The sequence below is a fragment of the Periophthalmus magnuspinnatus genome, chromosome 13 (genome assembly GCF_009829125.3).
Source record: "Periophthalmus magnuspinnatus isolate fPerMag1 chromosome 13, fPerMag1.2.pri, whole genome shotgun sequence".
Classification (NCBI taxonomy): Eukaryota; Metazoa; Chordata; class Actinopteri; order Gobiiformes; family Gobiidae; genus Periophthalmus; species Periophthalmus magnuspinnatus.
In genome coordinates, this window is record NC_047138.1 from 23,444,015 (window position 1) to 23,468,535 (window position 24,521).

At 39.6% G+C, this 24,521-nt stretch overlaps 1 protein-coding gene across 1 annotated transcript in view; it reads left to right on the plus strand.

The window, feature by feature from the left end:
• Window positions 1–24,521, plus strand: part of gbe1b (glucan (1,4-alpha-), branching enzyme 1b) — a 255,845-nt gene that overhangs the window by 171,628 nt on the left and 59,696 nt on the right. Inside the window, exons 11-12 of the mRNA XM_033976749.2 lie at window positions 7,762–7,872; window positions 9,694–9,865. Coding sequence (XP_033832640.1) covers window positions 7,762–7,872; window positions 9,694–9,865 — 283 coding nt within the window. The remainder of the gene's footprint in view (window positions 1–7,761; window positions 7,873–9,693; window positions 9,866–24,521) is intronic.

Consider the following 24,521-nt stretch of genomic DNA (forward strand, 5'->3'; position numbering starts at 1 on the left):
AAATGGCTGTGCAATGCTACCAAATCCCACATGCATCACTGATAAAGAAAATAAATTTGGAGAACAAAGTAAGTCCAAAGCAGTGAGCATTAGGGTTGTCAAAAGTATCAAAACTCAGATACTAATTGATACTAAACCTAGTATCAGAACTAGATATGAATTTGAGTATCAATACTACAAAATTCAGATTCACAGGACAGAAATGAACCTCTCCTGAATAGCTTGAACTGATCTGATCTTGAACTGTATCAGAACAAGTATAAGACCACATAGACTAGTATACGCCTATGGACCACTATAGAACCTACCTGAGGGACTACACAGACATAAGGTCTTTTAGTCTTTATAGTCTTTTAGTCTTTATTTATTAGAAGGGACAATGTACAGAGACATTATGCTCATAAAAGAGATGATCTGCACCAGATTATAGCTAAACAGCTAGTTTTCATCTGCAGTCCCTGACAAACAATAAAAAAAAGAAAAAAATTACACAGTGGAGATTAACATAATCAATAATAAAAGACAATAATCATTAATTTCTATTAGTCAGTGCATGCATTACATAGTAAAAGACATACATTTCATACATTTCATATTAATTGCATATTATAACAAAGGAATAAAAAACAGTTATTTCAATGCTGACAAGTCTGACTAGCCCATAACCATTTTTTGAGTTCTTTGGAAAAGGAATCATAATTTGATAGGCTCTTTATTTCATTTGGAAGATGGTTCCATTCTTTTATTGCAGTGTATGAAAAGGCTGATTGTGCAAATGCAGTTTTTCTCTTTGGAATGGTACACTGCCCCCTGGTGGAGGCCCGTGTGATTCTAGAGGTTGCTTCTGATGTGAACTGGACGAATTGTTTTAGAGGTGCAGGCGCAGTATTATTGAGGATTTTATGGACCATTCGAATAGAAGCATATTTTTGTATATTATCAAAGCTTAATAGTGTGTATTTGTGAAGAATATGGCAATGGTGGTGTAGGCGGGGTTTCCTGTACAAGATTTTTAGAGCTTGTTTGTGCAATGATTCAAGGGGTTTTAATGTAGATTTGCCTGCCTGAGACCAACATGTTATGCAGTAGAAGAATCGTGACATGATCATGGCATTAAAGAAAGTATGGGCTGCATCCTGTGTTAATGAGTTTCTAATGCATCTAAACGTTTTATGTTGTATTTGAGGCTCTGGCACATGTGTTTTATATGATTTTTAAATGTGAAAGTGGGATCCAACGTTATACCCAGATATTTGAAGACAGTGACATTTTGTATGTCTTCTCCGTTTACAGTGATGATGGGGAAAGATGACTGTTTTTTTCTATTGGTAAAGTACATAGCTGCAGTTTTCTTTACATTTAGTGTGAGACAAGATTCATTAAGCCATCGTGCCACTTTTTTCATGGTGACTGTAAGTTTGGCAGCGACCTCAACTGCATCTTTCCCCCCTGTATATATGACTGTATCATCTGCATACAACTGGATGTTAACCTCCTGGCAGACAGATGGCAAATCATTGATATACAGTGAGAAGAGAAGTGGGCCAATGTTCGAGCCCTGCGGTACACCGATGTGGGATGAGGCGATGTTGGATGTGGTGTTGCCTATGCGGACACATTGTGAGCGGTCTGATAGATAGGACCTAATCCAAGACAGTGAATTTGCTGACAGTTTGTAATGTGTTAGTTTTGTCAGTAGTATAGGGTGGCTGACTGTATCAAATGCTTTGCGTAGATCCAAGAAGATTGCTCCTACCATTCCTCCATTATCCAGTGTTGATTTTATTGTTTCAATGAGTAGACAGCAGGCAGTTTCAGTTGAGTGGTTTGCACGGAACCCAAACTGCATGGGATGTAGTAAGTTTTCAGACTCCAGATGTTGTGTGAGTTGCTCCACTACCACTTTTTCAAGGGTTTTAGACAGAGTGGGGAGAATACTGATTGGTCTGTAATTGTTAATGTCTTGTTTATTTCCTGCTTTATGAATTGGGGTGACAATGGCCGTTTTCAATGTGTCGGGGAATGTGTTTTCCAGTATAAACAGGTTTATCAGCTTTGTTAGAGGAGCAGTTAGAGTGTCTTTGTGTGTTTTTAGGAACAGAGTGTCTAGTCCTTGGATGTCCTTAGAGTGGGAGCTTGACAGAGAGGAGATGATTTTGTTGACTTTTAGTTCATTTGTAAGCTCAAGATTCAACTCTTGTTCTTTGTTTATTTCTGCCTCTTTGTGTAGTGTCTGGGTAAATTTGTCGTGAAGTGTTTGTACCACATGGGAATATAAAAGAAAGTACAACCTCAATTCCAATGAAGTTGGGACGCTGTGTAAAACTTTCATCATCTACGGTCCATAATAACATCAAAAGATTCAGAGAATCCGAAGAAATCTCTGCACGTAAGGCCGAAAACCAACATTGAATGCCTGTGACCTTCGATCACTCAGGTCGTACTGTATTAAAAACAGGCATCAATGCGTAAAGGATATTACCACATGGGCTCAGAAACACTTCAAGAAAACATTGTCAGTTAACAGTTTGTCGCTACATCTCCAATTGCAAGTTAAAACTGTACCAAGCAAAGCGAAAGCCATATGTCAACAACACCCAGAAATGCTGCCGGCTTTTCTGGGCCCGAGCTCACCTGAGATGGACTGACGGAAAAGTGGAAAAGTGTGCTGTGGTCTGACGAGTCCACATTTCAGTTTGTTTTTGGAACTCATGGACATCGTGTCCTGTGGGCCAAAGAGGAAAAGGCCCATCCGGATTGTTATCAGCGCAAAGTTCAAAAGCCAGCATCTGTTATTTTATGGGGGTGTGTTAGTAATAATAATAGTAATACATTTTATTTATAAGCGCCTTTCAAAACACCCAAGGACACTGAACAAGATAAAAATTAGATAAAAACATACAATAAAACATGACAAAAAACTGATTGATAAAAGATGTGTGATTGGTTACAAGAGATAGGACAGTCTAAACAGGTGAGTTTTGAGTATGGATTTGAAGAGTGGAAGAGAGTCTAAGTTGTGGAGATCAGGAGGGAGGGAGTTCGAAAGCTGGGGGGCAGAGCGGCTGAAAGCCCTGTTCCCCATGGTCACAAGTTACAAGTTAACCATGCCCATGGCATGGGTAACTTACACATCTGTGAAGGCGCCATTAATGCTGAAAGGTACATACAGGTTTTGGAGCAACATATGCTGCCATCCAAGCAACATCATTTTCAGGGACATCCCTTCTTATTTCAGCAAGACAATGCCAAGCCACATTCTCCACGTGTTACAACAGCGTGGCTGGCCTGCCTGCAGACATGACCTGTCTCTTATTGAAAATGTGTGGCACATTATGAAACGCAAAATACAAGAACGGAGACCCCGGACTGCTGAACAACTGAAGTTCTACATTTAGCAAGAATGGGAAAGGATTCCTCCTCCAAAGCTTCAACAATTAGTGTCCTCAGTTCCCAAACGCTTATTGATTGTTGTTAAAAGGAAAGGTGATGTAACACAGCGATAAACATGCCCCTGTCCTACTTTATTGGAACGTGTTGCAGACATCAAATTAAAAACAAGTTAATCAGTTTGAACATTAAATATCATGTCTTTGCAGTTTATTCAGTTCATTATAGGTTGAAAAGGATTTACAAATTATTGTATTCTGTATTTTTTTGTTTTACACAGTGTCCCAACTTCATTGGAATTAGGGTTGTAATACTATTTATTGTTGGAAATGAAATTGTCTAAAGAATAAGTGGGTTTTTTTGTGTTTTTTTTGTTTCTTTGTTTTTTTTATCATGGTATTGTAATCAGTATTGTGTATAATTTTTTGCATAATGTGGCTCATTTAACAAATTAAGTGTAAAATGAATATATTTTCCTTTTTCATTCCATTTACCTTTTATACAAGGAAAGCCCAATGAGAATACTGATTGTGTGGTCCTGATATAGTGGTCCAGACGGCAGTGCCAGGAAAGCAGATGGTGATATAGCGCGCCGGTGGAGAGGTTTAGGGCCAGTGGATATCACACATATTGATGGGCACATTAGCCCTCTTTACCTCCAGGTTTATGGCCGTGTGTGTGGAGCAATATAAAGGTTTCCTGACATGTCAATCAGCTGTCAGGGCCTATTCCACAGAGCAGAAGGCACCTGTCACCAGGCCTTTCTCACCTGCTCATTCTCAACCACACACAGGACTCACAAGACATGGAAGATCTGTGTTGAAGGACAACATCTTAAGGTATAACCCATTTGTGTCAAGTGCTATGGAAGTCTTTTAATAAGCAATGGCCAATTCTAAGAGGTCATTAAATATATACACACGAGGACAAAAATGTTAGTACCCTTTGGTTAATGAGAGAAAAACTCACAATGGTCACAGAAATAACACGAATCTGACAAAAGTAATAATAAATAAAAATTCTATGAAATTTAAACAATGAAAGTTAGACATTGGTTTTCAATCATGCTTCAACGAAATTATTTAAAAAAATAAACTCATCAAATAGGCCTGGACAAAAATGATGGTACCCCTAGAAAAGATTGAAAATAATGTGACCAAAGGGACATGTTAATCCAAGGTGTGTCCACTAATTAGCATCACAGGTGTGAAGCAAAGGAAAGAGTTGTCTCAGGAGATTAGAAAGACAACTATAGACAAGCATGTTTAAAGTAAAGGCTATAAAACCATCTCCAAGCAGCTTGATGTTCCTGTGACTACAGTTACACATATTATTCAGAAATTTAAGATCCATGGGACCATAACCAACCTCCCTGGACATGGCCGCAGGAGGAAAATTGATGACAAATCAAAGAGACGGATAATACCAATGGTAACAAAAGATCCTAGAAAAACTTCTGAAGAGATTAAAGATGAACTTTAAGATCAAGGAACATCAGTGTCAGATCACATCATCCATTGTTGTTTGAGCCAAAGTGGACTTAATGGGAGATGACCAAGGAGGACACCATTGTTGAAAACAAATAATAAAAAAGCCAGATTGGAATTTGCTAAACAACATGTTGACAAGTCACAAAGCTTCTGGGAGAATGTGCTATGGACAGGTGAGACAAAATGGAAATTTTACAAAGGTACATCAGCTCTGTGTTCACAGACGGAAAAATGAAGCATATCAAGAAAAGAACACTGTCCCTACTGTGAAACATGGAGGAGGCCCTGTAATGTTCTGGTTCTGCTTTGCTGCATCTGGCACAGGGTGTCTTGAATCTGTGCAGGGTACAATGAAATCTCAAAAATGTCAAGGGATTCTAGAGAGAAATGTGCTGGCCACTGTCAGAAAGCTTGGTCTCAGTCGCAGGTCATGGGTCTTGCAACAGGACAAAACACACAGCTAAAAACACCCAAGAATGGCTAAGAGCAAAACATTGGACTATTCTAAAGTTGCTTTCTATGAGCTCTGACCTAAATCCTATTGACCATCTTTAGAAGAAGCTGAAACATGCCATCTGGAAAAGGCACCTTTCAAACCTGAGACAACTGGAGCAATTTCCTCATGAGGAGTGGGCCAAAATACCTGCTGAGAGGTGCAGTCTCATTAACAGTTACAGGAATTGTTTGATTGCAGTGATTGCCTCAAAAGTGTGTGCAATAAAATATTAAGTTAAGGGTACTATCATTTTTGTCCAGGCCTGTTTCGTGAGTTTATTTTTTTATATACTTTTGTTGAAGCATGGTTGAAATGTCTTCTTTTTTATCAGTTACACTTCACTTTTGAACACTTGGTGTTTGGTGTCTGACTCCCTCTGCTGGCAACAATGGGGTGAAGCATTTTGAAAAGATAAATTAGCAGCACACCTATTTTTTATTCTGTATTGCCTAAAGATGAGTGTGATGAGTGTGCATGGACCTCAAAATAAATAGTATAATAATATAGTGCTGAGACAAAAATATTTAAGTGAGCTCTAAGGTTGCAGCACAATTGAATGAATCAATGAATGTAGCAGAATGCAATGTCTCTGGAATCACCATTCATGGCACCCAAAGGTCTAATTCAAACATGACTATAATTATCACAGTTTTACACAGATTTACACAGTTTTAATTTGAGCCTCAAACTATTTTATAATGCTCAATATTAAAATGCTGGTGCTGTCTAGTGATGCAACATTCGGCTCCTTTGTGGGATCCAAATCCTTTGGGTCCATTTATTTCAAAGAGCTGTTCAAAAGACTGGCGATTTTACTACTTATTTATATGACAGAGGCCACTGTGAGAATTCATTTTAACTAATCAGAGAGAAATGACCAAGGCTAAGATTTAATTCTAATTGTTTAAATTGAGGGCAGGAATGTGTTTACCCTTTGGAATGATCTATAATCGAAATAAACTGTTCACTACAACAATAATAATTTAAAAAGTAACTCTTTTTATGATGCCCAATATGTGTTTTGGTGCAAAAAGCTCTCACTTGTGTTACCTACCCTGGTTCTGTGCCGATTCTTGATTTTAAAATGGTTTGGTTCTTTAAAATAATGAGATCCAGTTCTAACTGTTCACTTTAAGGAACTGTTCAAAATAGCCGACTCACTCACGAGTGCTGTCTGACAAAGTGACATGTATGAAAACTGTAACTGTGGCAAAGGATCATCTGTCAGATTGTTTTCAAAGATTTGCCGTTGTCTTGTGAATGAATAAAACATCACTGAATTTGGTCTGGGCATGTCAGCTTGGCATTCTCCCACAAACCAGGTCACTCGTTCAAATAGTTTAAAATCTGCCACAATTAACATTACAACTTTTTCATTGGCAACTTTGATAGAATATAGTGACTATAAAGCAGTGTTTTGACATTTAAATTAGGCTATAGCCTTACTACAATGATTTGATTTTAGTGTCTTATTTTGTGTCTAGTTTTAGTTAACGTGTCATGCTAATGTAGTCAACTAAATCCATAATTAAAATAAGTCACCTTGAGATGTTTCACTTTTAACTTTTTAACCTTTGTAATTTTTCAGTTTTAGCTAAATCATCAGTTTTTTAGTTGACAAAAAATACTTTTATTGTTTAGTTGTTGTCATTATGATTACTTCTTTATGGACAAACATCACATTTCTCACAATCCAACAGTCTTGAACAAGCTGCTCTTCCGATGCCGATGATATGGGCTAAAACAAAAAAAAATACAACAAAATTTCTGACAAAAATGTTTTAATCTACAAAATGAACACTGCCTCAAACTCCTTTGTCTCTTCCGTAGGCCTTCATCATCAGTAGGATTATCCGTAGTCTATTCTGTATATTGTGCTCCACCAGTAGCTTCACCTTTGCACTTACAACTTGTCCAACTTGTTGCCATTTGACAGCCTAACCCAATAACCACACCTTACTTGCCTGTATTAGCTTCTATCGCTGTAGTGGCGCATTTTCCTAGCCCTGCTCTTTTTGTGACCCGCGAGAGTGATTGTGTGGCGGGAAAAGGGGCGCGCACTTTCTGGGGGCATCCATTCCACACTCCGGATTTATTGTAGAATCAGAGTGTCAGGTGGAGAGGCCATGACCTCGCCCGTCTCAGGTCTGCAGAGTGCTGATGCCTCACTACCCACCAAGTTATTAAAAACTCCATTACCGCCATTCAAAGGTGGACATAGCTCACTCCAGGGATATCGAGATGTCAAAATCCGGATTGATTTGAGAGGGAAGACTCGGGTAAATGTAGGAGTAGTAGGGGAAGTGGGTCAGTGAGGGTTGGACGGTTCTGTTTGAGCCGCATCCATCAAAGGCTTTTTCAATAATGTTTCCTCTGTTACGGCAGATCCTGAAGGAGGTGAAGGATGAAGATTGGGACATCGGGAATATCGTTTTCACGCTGACCAACAGGAGACACGGAGAGAAGTGCATAGCCTATGCAGAGAGCCATGACCAGGTACCCGTGTCCACTACAGGTCCAACAGGAGGGGAAGGATGCAGCCATTCTTTTACTATAGTCTACTAGTCATCCATATTTCTACTAATTAGTTGTGTAGTCAAATAATGATTTATATTGCACACTTAGACTTTTCAAATACATTTTTGACTAGAAAATGTAAGATGAATAAATATGTTGACTGAAGGCTATTTTCTTCTGAGGAAAGGGAGACAAAGGGAAGGAGGCATGCTTGAATGATCTTTAAAGGTGCACTATTTAACTTTCCGTGCCACAAGGTTGATACTGGTGTTTTGTCTGGAAGGCTGCTTAGTACTAAAATTTCAAACTCAACTTGGGTGCTAAAGAACAACAACAACTGTTTTTATTTAAACAATAGAGTGTCATTATCATCTTTAAATCATAGTACTTTCTTTTATATTCCGATGGCCTTATATCTGTGTAATCCCTCAGTTATCCAGGTAGGTTCCATAGTGGTCCATGGGCGTATACTAGTCCATGTCTTATACTTGTTCTGATACAGCTCAAGATTCTAAAGCTATTCAGAAAAGTTTCATTTCTGTCCTGTGAATGTGATTTTTTTTTAGTATCAATACCTGCTCAAATTAGTATCTAGTTCTATCTAATTACTATTAAATAATAATAATAATAATAATTATATATATATATATATATATATATATATATATATATATATATATTTTTTTTTTTATCCTTATTTGAACTATACATATTGTTGGAACAACTGATTGAACTATTTGATACTGAAAAAATAAAATATTATGAAATGTAATTAAATATCAAATAAAAAAAATAAAATTAAATAAACATCAAATGAATACATTAAAATTAAATAAATATAAAAATAATACATTAAAATAAAATATCAAATTAAAACAAGCAATTTAGCAATTTGGTACGCTACCTTATATGATGCTAACAGTGCTTGCTGGTTTAAGTGACATTCACAATGCGGGATGATTGTTGGCAATATTTGTCACGTTTACGCTGAAAAAACTCCAGCGTCTTATCAGCGTGACTGAGGTGTAATGAGGTGGCGCCTTAACTTATTTTGCTTCATACTTTCCGCTGCCAACATTTTCATGTCCCACCGGAGTCACGGTGAAGCCAAGTGCTAAATACGCTTCATCAGACTTCCTCGTCTTACTTTTCTGGTGACTTTCGTGCGTCTCATTACCTCCATCTATCTCCGCCTTTTTTTTCATCCCTGTTAAAATGTTTTCCATAGTGACTCTTTAGCAAAAGTGTCTCTTGTTCACTGCCCTGTGTCACGATCTGTTCGCTCTCTCCTGATCTTTGCTGTGTGCGCGCGCTGTCTACACTATCTACAGTGTCATACGCGGAGTCATACTCGCCCCCCGTGGCATCTCACCGCGCACTATTTGGGAAGCTCTAGCTTAGTGTGATTGCTAATACCTTGAAGAACATTATTATATACTGTCAGTTTTCTTGTGCTGATTACACATGACCATTATTTAAATATTATTGCGCAGGTGAGTAGTCATGATTATTCCAATCTTGCAGCGCTAAAAGGAAAGGACAATGGATTGTAAACATTAATACAGTTTAAAGCTTATATTAAAATTATAAACTTCTGTCAATATAATTAGAAATGTATCATTTAGAAAAGATGTACAGCCTTTTTGAAGGGAAATGCCTGTATTTGAATTGTGATAAATAATCCTAATTTCAGCCTTTATTTTTGAATCATGTGTTTACTGAGGATTAAGACGATAGTCTAAAACCTGCAATGATTGACTGTTTGGTGTAAGGACACTGACACAAAGCCCTTGTGTGCAGGCACTGGTCGGGGACAAGACCTTGGCCTTCTGGCTGATGGACAAAGAGATGTACACCAGCATGAGCTCCCTCATCCCCATGAACTCTATCATCGACCGGGGCATCCAGCTGCACAAGATGATCCGCCTGCTGACGCATGGTCTAGGAGGGGAGGGCTACCTCAACTTCATCGGTCAGTCTCATACTAGACCTCATAGAATGTTTTTTCGTCAATTGTGAGATCAGAGCAGCGAAAAGATGACAACACTTTTTATTAAATTTTCTTTCTCATTAGCAATGGCTAGTACCTGTCAGAGGGGTTTTAGAGCTGGATTAGTCCTGGTTTAGTCCTGGGTTAGTCCTGGTTAATCTTGGTTAATCTTGATTTAGTCCTGGTTTAATCCTGGTTTAGTCCTGGTTTACTCTTGGTCCTGGGTTAGTCGTGGGTTTGTCCTGGTTTAGTCCTGGTTTACTCTTGGTCCTGGGTTAGACCTGGGTTCATTAGTCTTGGGTTAGGCCTGGGTTAGGCCTGGGTTGGCCTGGGTTAGGCCTGGGTTGGCCTGGGTAAGGCCTGGGTTGGCCTGGGTTAGGCCTGGGTTAGTTTTAGGTTAGTACAGCTCTTATGGAGTGTTTTGGGTCAGCGATGGCCAGTAGACCATGTTTTTTTATGATATTGAGATTTCTATATGCATGGAATCTGAATAACCATAATCAGAAGACCATCCTAAAGATGGCACTGCATTGTATCATTTGGACTTCCGATTGAATCTGCAAGCATCTGTGTGCATGTGAGTTGTCCATTACTTTTCCAGTTGCCCATTAGGAATGAAATCCTTTTCTTTAAGAGTATGATACAAATTATTTACATAAAATGTTTGCCTCCCTAAATACATTAATTTATTATCCTAAAGTAATCATTTGATGTCACCTTGCCTTTGCTTCGTTACACCCTCAAAAATAATGTCTACAAATGATAATCATGTAGTTTATGGTTTTAGACCTACGGCTGTGTTTGGTGAAAAAAAAAGATTTATCTTGACTTTTCAAAAACAAAATAAAAGTGTCTTTCAGTATCTTTCATGAACATAAACAAGGCAGACTTAAAATCATTGCCATTTATAACAAACTAAATTGTTCCATTTCTCCAAAGTCTGAATTTTGCTGCAAATCAACAGAGGATTGACTGTGGACCTCTCCATCCAAAGCAAATAATTGAACTATATATCTTGGGCCTCAATATTTATCATGAGTACTTTTTCTGGCAAAAGTGTGGAGATTTTTAATATGATAAAATTTGAGCTATATAGGGTTGAATAAGTCCCTTCTGTGGCTAATTAGCGGTGCTTTCTGCTATTTATTTGTTGCAGCTCACGGCTTTTAATGATACTCTCTTTTTAAAAATGTTTTACTGGGATTATCCATCCATCCATTTTCTTCCGCTTATCCGGGGCCGGGTCGCGGGGGCAGCAGTCTAAGCAGGGACTCCCAGACTTCCCTCACCCCAGACACGTCCTCCAGCTCCTCCGGTGGGATCCCAAGGCATTCCCACACCAGCTGAGAGACATAGTCCCTCCAGCGTGTCCTGGGTCTTCCCCGGGGCCTCCTCCCAGTGGGACATGCCCAGTCCAGGAGGCATCCTGAGCAAATGCCCGAGCCACCTCAACTGGTTCCTCTCAACGTGTAGGAGCAGCGGCTCTACTCCGAGCTCCTCCCGTGTGACTGAGCTCCTCATCCTATCCCTAAGGGTGCGCCCAGCCACTCTGCTGAGGAAACCCATTTTGGCCGCTTGTATCCGCGATCTTGTCCTTTCGGTCATTACCCAGAGCTCATGACCATAGGTGAGGGTAGGAACGTAGGTTGACCGGTAAATCGAGAACTTCGCCTTCCGGCTCAGCTCCTTCTTCACCACAACGGACCGATACAGCGACCGCATCACTGCAGACGCTGCACCGATCCGCCTGTCAATCTCACGCTCCATCCTTCCCTCACTCGTGAACAAGACCCTGAGATACTTGAACTCCTCCACTTGGGGCAGAGACTCACCACCCACCCAGAGAGGGCAAACCACCTTTTTCCGGTTGAGAACCATGGCCTCGGATTTGGAGGAGCTGATTCTCATCCCAGGCGCTTCACACTCAGCTGCAAATCGCCCCAGTGCCTGCTGCAGGTCCTGGCTCGATGAAGCCATCAGGACAACATCATCCGCAAATAGCAGAGATGAAATCCTTTGGTTCCCGAACCAGACCCCCTCCGGCCCCTGGCTGCACCTAGAATTTCTGTCCATAAATATAATGAACAGAACCGGTGACAAAGGGCAGCCCTGGCGGAGTCCAACATGCACCGGGAACAGGTCTGACTTACTGCCGGCAATGCGAACACAGCTCCTGCTCCGGTCATACAGGGACTGGACAGCCCTTAGCAAAGGGCCCCGGACCCCATACTCCCTGAGCACCCCCCAAAGGACACCACGAGGGACACGGTCGAATGCGTTCTCCAGATCCACAAAACACATGTGGACTGGTTGGGCATACTCCCATGAACCCTCGAGGACCCGATGGAGAGTATAGAGCTGGTCCAGTGTTCCACGACCAGGACGAAAACCACACTGCTCCTCCTGAATCCGAGGTTCGACTATCGGTCGGATTCTCCTCTCTTTTACTGGGATTATCTTGCTTTATTTTAATGGTAATCAGTGTCTTAAAGAAGTTTCAATATTATTATTTTTTTTGCAATATTTCTCTGTAGCAACATATCGTGCTTCAGAATGTGTTACCCTGACAGGCCTAATGGAGTGGCAGTGTCCTTCTGCAAGCTCATGTTTTATTCACCCAGGTGAGCACAACATCTCCTCAGTGCTCTGTCCCCCTCAGGCGCTGCACAACAATCCTTGAGTGGTTATGGAATAGATATAAACACATATTTATTCTGCCGTCTGTCCGCGCGCTGTGGGCACCAGATAAACAGGGATGAATATTTCATACGACAATGCTACAGAGCTGCTGTGTACTATAGTGCCGGGCTAATGGTAAGTGATGTGGTCCTCTGGGGAAAGGGAGACAAAGGGAGAGAGGCATGTTTGATTTGTGTTTAAAGGTGTACTATGTAACTTTTTATGCCACATGCTTGTCTCCATGGATTTCAGTATTTTGTTTAGAATGTTGGCTAGTACTAAAAAATGTACTAAAATTTCAAACTCAATTTCGATACTAAAGTATAGTAGTGATACTGATTCCGATACCACAGTGATTAATAAAAAAAAAAAAAAAAATACAAACTTTTTATTCAGACAATATATAGTAATTTTTGTCTTTAAATTATAGTACTTTCTTTTATATCCCCATGTGACCTTATATCTGTGTAATCCCTCAGTGGTCCAGGTAGCCTGTACAAGATCATTCTAAAGGTTCATTTATGTCATGTGAATGTGACTTCTTAGTATTGATACCTGCTCAAATGAGTAGTTTTGATACTAGTTTTCATATTGATTAAAATCTGATTTTTGATTCTTTTGAAAACCCTATTGCCTAGTGTGTTACTGTGAGTAGCTTTGCCTCAGATCTGAGGCCAGTTTAGACTGTTGTCATCCCCACGGTTGTCACATCTCCTTGGAGACAAGCAAGTGGCACACCATCCATTAGAAAAATATACATAATGAACCTTTAAATTACTCAACACAGACTATATAAAATAAGAAAAAGGATTCAGGATTAGCATGTAACATTGTCTTGTGCCAAGTTGTGTTTTTAAACTATCCCGTACACCTTCACTAGAATCATTTGGATGATTTCAGTCCTGGAATTGCAAATCTCTGTTGAACAAAAGGTAAAAGGTAGCTGTTATCTTGAAAATGTTACTTTCAATGTTATTTTCAAGATATCACAAGGTAGAACAGACCATTTCGACAGACTAATAATGTAGGGTTACTCAAACGTGTGAATGAAACACAGCACAACTTCAGGTATGTTTTTGAGGCAGTAACAGCATCATTACATGGCTAAAAGCTCACATGAGAAAATTTAGCATAATACTGAACCTTAAATAAATCTAATCTAATACCTATAGATGCAATCAATATCAATGGTTTGCTTTTCCTAATAGAAGGCTTTTTAGGTGGTGTTTGTGGGCATGTCTTGACTGCCCCCAGATGAATGTCTATACCTTTAATTTTCTTTAACCAAATAAAAAAAATTAATTAAATGTGTCACCTAGATCAGCACTTTTACTTTAGTTGGAGGCTGCAACATCAGCAAATCCGTGATAGATTTATGACTAACTTTAAAAGGAACACTTGAGGCTCTTGAAACTATTACAAATGTTACTTAACTATAAAACTATCATCCCAGTATTTTTCTTTAAGGAATAGACCCCATGCTCAATACCAGTTCCGATGCCATGATGGCCCGGTGCAACTACAAATGTTCCTTGGTCGCAGATCCTCATCACATCTTTCCCCTGTGCCCTGCCTTATTATAAATGCTGATTAAATAATGTGGAACACATTTAAGTGATTGTTTTAGCTGAAAACTAAACTCACTCTCACCTCTGACCAGACGCTAAAGATAAAGCCAGTCGGAGCTGCAGAGGCTCAGGTCATACTCACAGCACACAGCTAAATTCACCAGAGATTGTAAGTTCGGCTTTTTTACTTGTTTGTGAAAAACACGCTGTACAGTGGTTCCTCGTTTATCGCAGGCCTTACATTGCAAAAATAACCCACGATTAAAAAAAATTGTGAAGTAGAAATCTTTATTTTTTACAATTATTATATATGTTTTAAGGCTGTAAAACTCCTCTCCACACACTTCATACACGTTTCTCAGACAGGCATTCATTTTCTCACATTTCTCTTTTGTTTAAACACTCTCAAAGTTAAAACCTTTGTAGATTTTAAATATAAGCACAGTATTATAGAATGAAATCAAATACTATACTGTACTGTAAATGAAAATGGCAGCTTTTAAAAATACTGTAACAAATTTTATTTTAATGACCTACCTATGAGGTTGGACACATAAGAAATGATTAACAGTGACTCACATGTATTTCACAGTTCTTGTGACTGCCCCTCTTAGTCCTGGCGCCGCTCCACTATAATGTCTTATAATGTTCTTTTTCCTTCAGTCACTGATCCACAAAGCCAAAGCAGACTCCATCCGCACGATGGTTACAACCCTTTTTGCATCTTTGTTAAAACATATTGCTGCTGTCGTACTTATGTTATTTTCCTCCTTCTTTATGTGGAGTTCACATGCAAAGTCTCTCGTGGATGCGCTTCTTGGCTGCACTGCGTTTCTGTGGCGCGAATCTGGCTTCGTCTTGAGCATTCAGGCGTCAGAAGCTCTGTTCACGCGTCCTAAAGTTGAAAAAGCTGAACTTTTTGGTGTTTGATGCACAGCGTCAACCAATCAGAGACTGTGCCCCAGTGACAAAGCATCATCATCCAGAACAAGTAGAAAGACATCAGCCACAAACTAGTGGGGTGCACCAGCTAGCATAAAGGCTAGCATAAAGGCTAGTCCCGGACCCAGACACACTGCAGAGCTGATCTTCTCCGTTGATGGATTTTTTGTAATAAATACACTAAAGTCACTCTCTCAACCTGGTTTGCTGTGTTCACAAGACACAAGGAAACGAGACATCCAAAGGCACTCGCAGACCGCAGCACATGCCCTGGACAGGTGTAAAGATGACGTGCATCCACAGTGTCCATGACGCTCATCGGAGGCGTCTGCCCTCAAATGCAAGGGGTCCAACTAGAGGCGTCCAACGTGTTCTTGATGCCCCAGAGTCATACTGCTAGCATTGAACATTTATGTAAATTTGGCTGAATACATTCTGTACTGTACAGGAGACACGGCATGTCCCTTAGCCAATCGGGACACAGAACACGACGTACGTTCATACACTGTAAAAAAAAAAAAAAAAAGCATGCAAAATCGCACACAAAAAAAAAAATCTACGAAAAGTGAACCGCGATATAGTGAGGGACCACTGTATTTATGTTTAAAGAAAAGCACTAAACCTGCAGATCCTCCATAGTGTGTTAAGTTACTCAAATGCGGCTGTGGATGCACTAGGTGAAAAAGAAAAACTAGACTAGATGGCAAAAGACCTCAAAGATATTGAAATTGAAAGTAAGAGTCCTCACTCTGCACTTCCTGTAGTGAACTGTAAAGATCCTAAAAAGCACACACTTCTCACTCTGACTAGTTTTGAAGCCAATATTTATTTAATAGCTTTTTAATAATTAATCTTCCAAGCTTCTAACTTATTCTTCTTTGAATGTAAAGTTTAATAGGTGAGAATTGTAGAATGTGAATTTAGTAGGTTTGGAGTGTAAAGTGTAATAGGTGTAGAGTGCAGAGTTTAATAGGTGTGGAGTGTAGAAAATGAATGGTATATCTGGTAAAAGTAACTAACCTGATTTATTTAGCCCTTTTTGTTGAAGCAATTTAAGGATAATACGATGGCATAAATAAATGGTGGGTTTTGGTGGACCCAGGTCATGTTCTGGTGCACCCAAATGAGAATCTAAGTAGCACCAGTGCACCCAGCTCAAGTCATTACTATGGAGTCTTGCCTTGTAAGGACAAAACATTGTAGAAAACGAGTCTTTATTAGACTCGTTTTTAGAATTTACTCAAAATGAGAATAAACTCAAATCAATCATAATATTATGTTTTATTTTATCAAAGACACATTAAATCATTTTGAAAACTCTAAATCAGTTCATATCCACAAACTGACCTGAAATTGTGATAATGAAATGTTTGCGGTAGTTGGCTAGGAAAAAGCATATTTGATATTTGTGCATAGTATGATTGGAAACCATACTTTTCCCTGCAGCATCATTGAAATAATGAGCCAGATTAGAGATTCTGAATGTTCACTTTTGATAAATTGCCTGTCGTTACTTCTATTGCCAGAACTTAGACCTCATAGAATCTTCTCCAAGTGTTATGGCTTTGGCTAATGCAGAGAGCTGTTTCCAAGTTTGTTACAGATTTTAATGAATTCATAGAAAATTGCTCGAAGTTCAATTTGTTAATGGGCAAAGCTGGTATAAATGGCATGTATACTAATACTTTAATTTGTTCTATTAAATGCAGTGTTGTCACGATACTAACATATCAAACTCGATTACGATACCACAGTGAAGATACAAAATGCTACTTTTTTAGTAATAGAATAGTACTTTGTTTATCTTGAGGATGACTTGTTGCAATCGCTCTGATAAAGCTCAAAGTCAACTTAAATCTGTTCAGGAAAGCTCAGATGTTGTCCTGAGCATCTAGTTTTGATATTATGTTTTGTATCGATTAGTATTTGATTTTCGATCCTTTTGACAACCCTACTTAAAAGTAAGTTATTTGAACATGATTAAGTTTTTAGGTTCAACATGAAGATTTTTTCCTACTTATTTTTAGATAGATAGATAGATAGATAGATAGATAGATAGATAGATAGATAGATGGACATGATGGATGGATGGACATGATATGATCAAATGATCAGAAGCATTTGTTAAGATCAAGGACCTTGCCATAGTAATAAAAGTTAGCATACTGTTCACATTCTCTGTTTCATCAGTCTTGCAGAATTATTTAGCTAAAAAAGACCGTTTTTACTTTGCTTTAATTTGCCTTAATCTGTCAAGTAACGTTCACAGTTTTGAGCAGTGAGATATGGGAGGAAGCATAATATTAAAAAGCAAATAGCAGAATATTGTCCCCCTTTGAGAGCTGCTGTCAGACTGACAACAAGTAACTGTGTGATCATCTGATGAGAGCAATAATGGATGAAAGCTTCAGACAGTTGCTAATGAAGCCGAGCTTAATGTGCTGCACATCTGACAAAGATGCACTAAAAGTCTTCTGACTTCTTTCTATTATTATTATTATTATTATTATTATAGTGTGCCATGAGAGCACACAGCAAAGGGTTAATAAGTGCATGGCCCAGCCTCTATATAGAACATCCGCCTATGAACTCTATTTATCAGGGGTGTCATAACTGTGAAATATGTGGTTATTTTTTGGCTACATAATGAGATTAAGCCTAAAAAGTGGAATTAATAACTACTGTGAGTATTCATAGATCCAAACTAAGTACTGAAATGTTTTATTCTGCTGCTTATTTATTGGAGCGCATGCTTTTCTAACAATATTGAAGATTTAGAATAGTTTTTGTGGTTTAAATCTGCCCTTGGGTTTTGTGTCAGTAGCATAAATTTGTTTCAGTATTATCGTTTATCATCTATATTTACTTCAGCGATATATCAAACTTAGGTTGTGGTGACTGGCCTATACATAACTAATAATGCAGTGATGTACTAATTGAGGTACAATTAGTACATCACTGCATCAATTGATGTACATTTTGAGGAGCAGTGAACATTTGTGTTTATATATATATATATATATATATATATATATATATATATATATATATATATATATATATATATATATATACTTTTGAAATTTTCATGCCATAATTTTGAAGGCAGGCTACTTGGCTTTATGAGTGAGTGAGTTACGAATAAGTCTATTCCATTTCCCTCCTTCGAGTTTACTGTAAAAGCAGTACTTTGTGTAAAAAGTAAATCACCGGGCTCTGTCTGCATCTAATAATGAAATATTTTACCTGGCGGACTGCCCCTGCCTCACTTTTCTGTCTGAAAATACTGCTCTAAAGCTTTGCAAACACCCAAGAATGGGGAATACTAACAATGTGCCAAATGCTTTTTGAGAGCTAAGAACAAGTTAGAGGCCTATCTTCTGCACCCTTCTGCTTCTTCTTTCTTTTCTGGTTTGAAAATCCGGTAATGTTTGATCTCCCAACCAAAACAAACAAAACAATACAGGAATAAGAGAACTGTTCTTCCTACATGGCAGCTATTAGGGCTGAATTTTGCAATGGAACTGAAATCACAATTTGAATGGACACAATTAGCAAATAGCAAAAGCAACTGTTTCTGAAGTACCATCATTCTTCCATTTTCTTCTGCTTATCTGGAGAGTCTGAGGTTCTGCTATCATTCAGATTCTCCTCTCCAGTACCCTGGAATAGACCTTACCAGGAAGACTGAGGAGTGTGAATCCCCTGTAGTTGGAACACACCCTCCGGTCCCCCTTCTTAAACAGGAGGGAGGGATCACCACCATGGTCTGCCAATCCCCGCAGAGATGTGTCAGCCAAGACTTAAGATACCTGGGAAGGATCTCATTCACCCGAGCCTTGCCACTGAGGAGCTTGCCAACCACTTCAGTGACTTCAGCCATAGTGACGGATGAGTCGGCCTCCAGATCCCCAGTCTCTGCTTCTCCATCGGAAGATGTGTCGATGGGATTGAGGAGACGTCAAAGTATTCCTTCCACCACCCAACAACATTGCTAGTTCAGATCAGCAGCTTTCCACCTGCACTGGAAACAATGTTCATGAAGGACTGTTTCCCACTGCTGAGGCGTCTGATGATTAGCCTCAGGAGTGGGAATCTTTTTGAGGCTGACCAATAGTCCTCCTCCGTGGCCTGTCTGAACTCCTCCCCAGTACCATCATTTCCTCCACAAACAACAAAATCTCCTGTGTCATTCTATATAAAAAAAAAAAATGCTAACTCTGCAGGGGTTCTTAAATGTCCCTGTTTGTCAGATGTCCTCCATGTTCTGAAATGTGATTCTTGTATTAGTTTGGCAGTTCAGATTTTAGTATTTTTGTCAGTTATTCTGGGTGTGTTTAAATATGAACTTTGAACAGAATCCTCACAACATAAATCACAAATCTAATTGCAACCTCAGTGCTTGTTAGAAAAATTGTAATTCAATATTTTTCTGTCATTGTGCAGGCCTAATGCCAATTCTAGCAATATGTCAATGTTTTTTGAGAGCTTTGAATAAGTTGAGTACCTACCTTCTGCCTTCACCCGACATCTTTTATCAGATAAACTTCCCTCTTTTGCAGTTTGACACTCAGGTAATACAGGCCAGATATTTACTTCTAAATCCATGTTTGATCTGTCATTGACTCGGGTAAAAAGTTTGAACAAAGTTTATTTACAGACACAGAAATGTAAATGAAGATTGACGGAGCAGACAGTTGAGAGCGGTGTCGTATGCCGTAGTCTTCGAGCAGGTCGTGGGTAACGGGGTCAGAGGCTGGGGTGTTCGCACCACTCGAGGTGAGCTGGGTCAGAGGCTGAGGTGTTTGTACCGGTCATAGAGAGCCCGGTGCAGGATGTGGCGAAGAATGAAAAATAGCCAACTCTGTACATGCAGACACTAGACTGAACCAAGCTGAACAGTACCACGGGGGATACACGGACAATCTGGTGCTGAGTGTCGGATCCTCCGCCCTTTTGTCATCACAGGTGCAGATTGATTGATGCTGTGTTGCAGTTTTGTGTGGGAGGAGCCACTATCTCTGCCCAGCTTCAGGTAAGACACAGCTTCAGGTAAGACACAGTAGGGAGGGGGGACACCCCCAGGCTCGTCAGGATGAGCCTGATGAAAGTCTCTGACCATCTCAGAGTCCAAAATGCGAGCTCTATGCACACAAGAACGCTTTTCGGGACCATACCCCTCCCAGTCCAACAGATATTGTAGCCACCTGCCCCACCGGCAAACGTCAATGAAAAGTGAAAGTTGGGTGACCCTCCACAACCCAGGCAGGAGGAGGGGGTTTGGCAGGAGGACATAGGTCACTGAGCGAACGGGTTTGAGCTGTGACACATGGAACGTGGGGTGGATGCAGAGGAAAGGAGGAAGTTGAAGGCGTACTGCAGATAGGCTGATGATTTTGGTGATCTTAAAGGGCTCGAAGAAGCGAAGAGAGAGTTTCCGGGAATCTGTTTTGAGGGGGATGTTAGAAATGTTCGTTTCTGATGCAAGCGTCAAAGAGGAGAAAGAGACTGAAATATAAGTCAGAAGGGTTTAATGAGTTCATCACAGGTAAAGTTAACAATGGAGCACCGGACTCTCAGGAAAGGATAGGAAGAGAGTCCTGAGATGTTTGTCTTTCCAGCTTTTATAGGCCTCCCAATGTGTGAGGCGGGTCTTCCTCTCGGCAGCATGTGGTTACACATTAAAAACCTTTTTGGCAAAATCCCTGAATGTGCGCTTTTAAGTCAATCAATCTTATTGTTTTATGACCCTCACAGGATGGGGGCACTCAGTCCTTGGTGAACAGGGCCACAGATAAGAAGTGGCCCTGGTCCTAGATGTTATCTTCTTGGCCCCAGTGCTGTAGATTGCTTTACGACCCTCTCAGGGTGGGGGTCTTTGGTGAGTAGGGCTACAGGCATCTGAGGGTAGCATTACATTGTTAAAAAATACCATACAGGGATGTTCCAAGAAGCACAGTCATTTCCCTTTTTGTTTTTACATTCAGGATAAATGTTGCTGTGTTTAGGCACTTAATAGTTTTTGCAAATCATTATTGAAATGTTTTAGCAAAATTATTAACCCCTTAGCATTCCGGGTCATTTTGGTGAAATTGCCTTTGTTCTGACCTCTCCAAATTCAAATAATCATTGAACCCTCAGTAGTAAATGCACAAGTTTGGGGTCTTTGTAAAGGTAACACCCTATAGTTTTACCCACAGGTGTCAGAATCACTGTAAGTTTGTCTGCTGAGCATTTATACACTTTGGAACACACATAAAAATAAAAAAAATTCTCATCCTTGCCAAAAAAAAATTGTGAAAATGAAGGTGTAGAAAGCTGCAGTAGGGAGCTGGGGACAAAAATACACCATACCTCAACTGACAAGATTGTTGACCACTTACATTTCAAATTTGAGGTCAATACCTATAAAAATGAGAGTTTTACAATCATTTTATCATGAGTAAGTCCAGGCCTCTCCAAACCTATCCAAATGAAGACATTTGGAGAACATTTGGAAAAAGTGCAATAACTTTTGAATGTTTCAACCCACAGACATCAGTGAGGGCTCTACTGAAAACTCACACTGAGAGGTATCTGTATCTGCACACCCAGCTGCTCTATTACTGTACATTTATATATAATATCAAAACACAATATAAAATGTATATTTGTATATAAAATACAGTCAAAACAAGTGCTATGGGTCAAAATAAATATATATTTACAAACCACACACTGCAAACAATCAACAAACACACACACACTTCAAAATATAAACAAACACACACTGGAAACTAAGAACACACTGTACGTGATTGTACAGTGAGACAGTCATTCTGCAACAGTGGCTCAGTGGTTAGAGCTTTGGTCCCGCAACCCGAAGGTTGGAGGATCTGTCATTGTGTCCTTAGGCAAGACACTTCACCCAAGTGGTGTGTGCGTGGTGGTTGGGGGGCACAGATTGGCATTAGCTAATGCTAATGACTACACATGATACACATTTGACCCACAATTAAGTGAATAGCAGAATAAACCACGCTTACCGATCAGGAACAGCATCCAGTCCATCAAAACATAAGGTCCCTCTACTCCTGAGTCCACCATGAGATATTCACTCGGTTCCACGAACCGCTCCGGGTCCGAGATGCCTCTAGTTTAACTTGTACAAACATCCACAGTGTCCTCGGTTGCGCACTTCCTTTGTTTTGTCTGTTTCGTCATGTTTAAAATGCAAAACTGCTGCGTAAAATTACGCAACACGCACGCGTAAAATTTACGCGCGGATCTTTATATCTAGTCTCGTCTTTTTACGCGCCCTGCAAACTCCGTCTGTTTACAGTAAACCACTGCATGTCATGCATCAGCGTGTTCCGCAGTTCATGGGCTTTAAGAGGAAAACATCACTAAACGTGTGTAATGTAACAGCTTGATTCTACAAGGGGGAGAGTGGGGCGTACTCTTTCAGTCATTTGTAGCACTCATTCACTGTCCGCGGCTCCAGTAACCCACAGCCCCCACCTTATTAGCCAACTTTGGTGTCAATCACAAACTAACAAGTTTTTTTTGCGCTGAGGAATAAAGTTGGCGCTGTCAGAAGTTTATTATGCCTGAAACTGACAAAAGAAATGCAGAGAAGTGACGGAACAGATTTCACTTTCCTGCAGCAGATTGGACATGGAGGCTCTAACTTCCTTTGTGGACACAGTTTCTTGACTGGATTATATTCTCTGGACCTTTACGGAACGAATGAGACCAACTTTGTGTGAATATGTTGATGTTTGACAGAACCAGAGCGCTCAAAGTTAAGTGAAGTCCAAATCCACATTTCTGACTTCTCTGTAAAAACGGCTATCCTGTCAGCACTGTGGTGATTAGAGGTGTAAATGGTTTACATATTCAGAAAGATGAATGCCGTAGCTTTCATTTGATGTGTCCGCGGACCGTCGGAACGCTAAGTGGTTAAAATGTCCACATATCAGAACATTTGTTTTACATCACTTTTCTCAGAAACTACATAATGTAAAAAGATAATTCTTTGTATTTACCTTCATCTGGTTCCAATCAGCCTAAATAACGAAGAGAAATTAATAAAGCATGCCATACAAGTTGAATGTTGAAAATTACATTCTATATCAAGTCTATTCTTTAGTATCGAAATCAAGTTTGAAATGTTTGTATCGTGACAACACTGGTTTACATAACACATTATTATTGCAAAGGATAAGGTGTGAGTTATCTGAAAACTGAAGTGAATCATGACTTCCTTCACGGTTGCAAGTTTTCTGTATAAATTGTTTTGGGTTTTTTTACCTCCCGTGCAGCTGTACTCTTGTGACTGCAGTTTGAGTGAGGTACATGTTCAGATCACAGAGCTACTGAATAGTTTTGAGAGCCACATTCCTTTTATTGTGGATTAACAGAACGGCAGGACATGTCTTAGTTGACCAAGAATTTCTTTAATGGACTACAACCCTACCCAAAGTTGTTCAAAGCTATCCAGACCTTGGTAAAAGTGTGCTTTTATCTATGTGAACACTCAGAGGACGAAGTCTCACAATGACAAAGGGAGAAGCCCAATCAAGTAAATCTGAGATGACGCGGCGTGTCAATGGATCAATGATCGCACAGTCATTTAGCCAGTGCTGAGCAAGTACAAACTGTTTGAGCAAGCAAATCAATTCTGCCAGCCCGTCGTGGAAAAAAGCCATTTAGTCACACGTGAATAATGGCAAGTAGTGCAGGGTGATAGGATGTGTGTGGATGGATACACATTGTGGGTGATATTAAAGTTGCACTATGTCAGCTTGTCTCCATGGAGATGTGTTTGCTTTGTCTGGCATTTTACACAGTATGGCATTAAACTTCTGTCAGGGATATATTTCTTAAAAAATAAAAAATAAATTGAATTTGCACTTTGAGTTCGATCGCCTCCCCACAGATTTGATCAATAACTTGGCCTGGTGTTAAATGCCATTAGGGTTGTCAAAGTATTGAAAACAGATACCAATTTATACTAAAACTAGTATAGAAACATTTGAGCAGGTATGGATACTAAAAAAAAGTCACACCCACAGGACAGAAATTAACCTTTCCTGAATAGCTTTAGACTGATCTTGAGCTGTATCAGGACAAGACCACATAGACTAGTATAGGTACATAGACCACTATGGAACCTACCAGGACCACTGAGGGATAACACAGATATAAGGCCACATGGTAATATAAAAGTCAGTACTATTATTTGATGTTGAAAATGATGTTCCATTGTCTAAAATGCGCATGTCTAGTGTAATTTTGCAGTTTAACTATGAGCCAACAAAGCCAACAAGGTGTTCACAAGTGAGTTTAGTGCAGGGAAAAGAGTTAGCCCCGGAACTTGTCTCTAAAACTACATTTAATGAACAGACGTGGCTCTTTCTGACACATGCACATGTGCGTATCTGTCACACATGCCTAGCTGTTGTTTT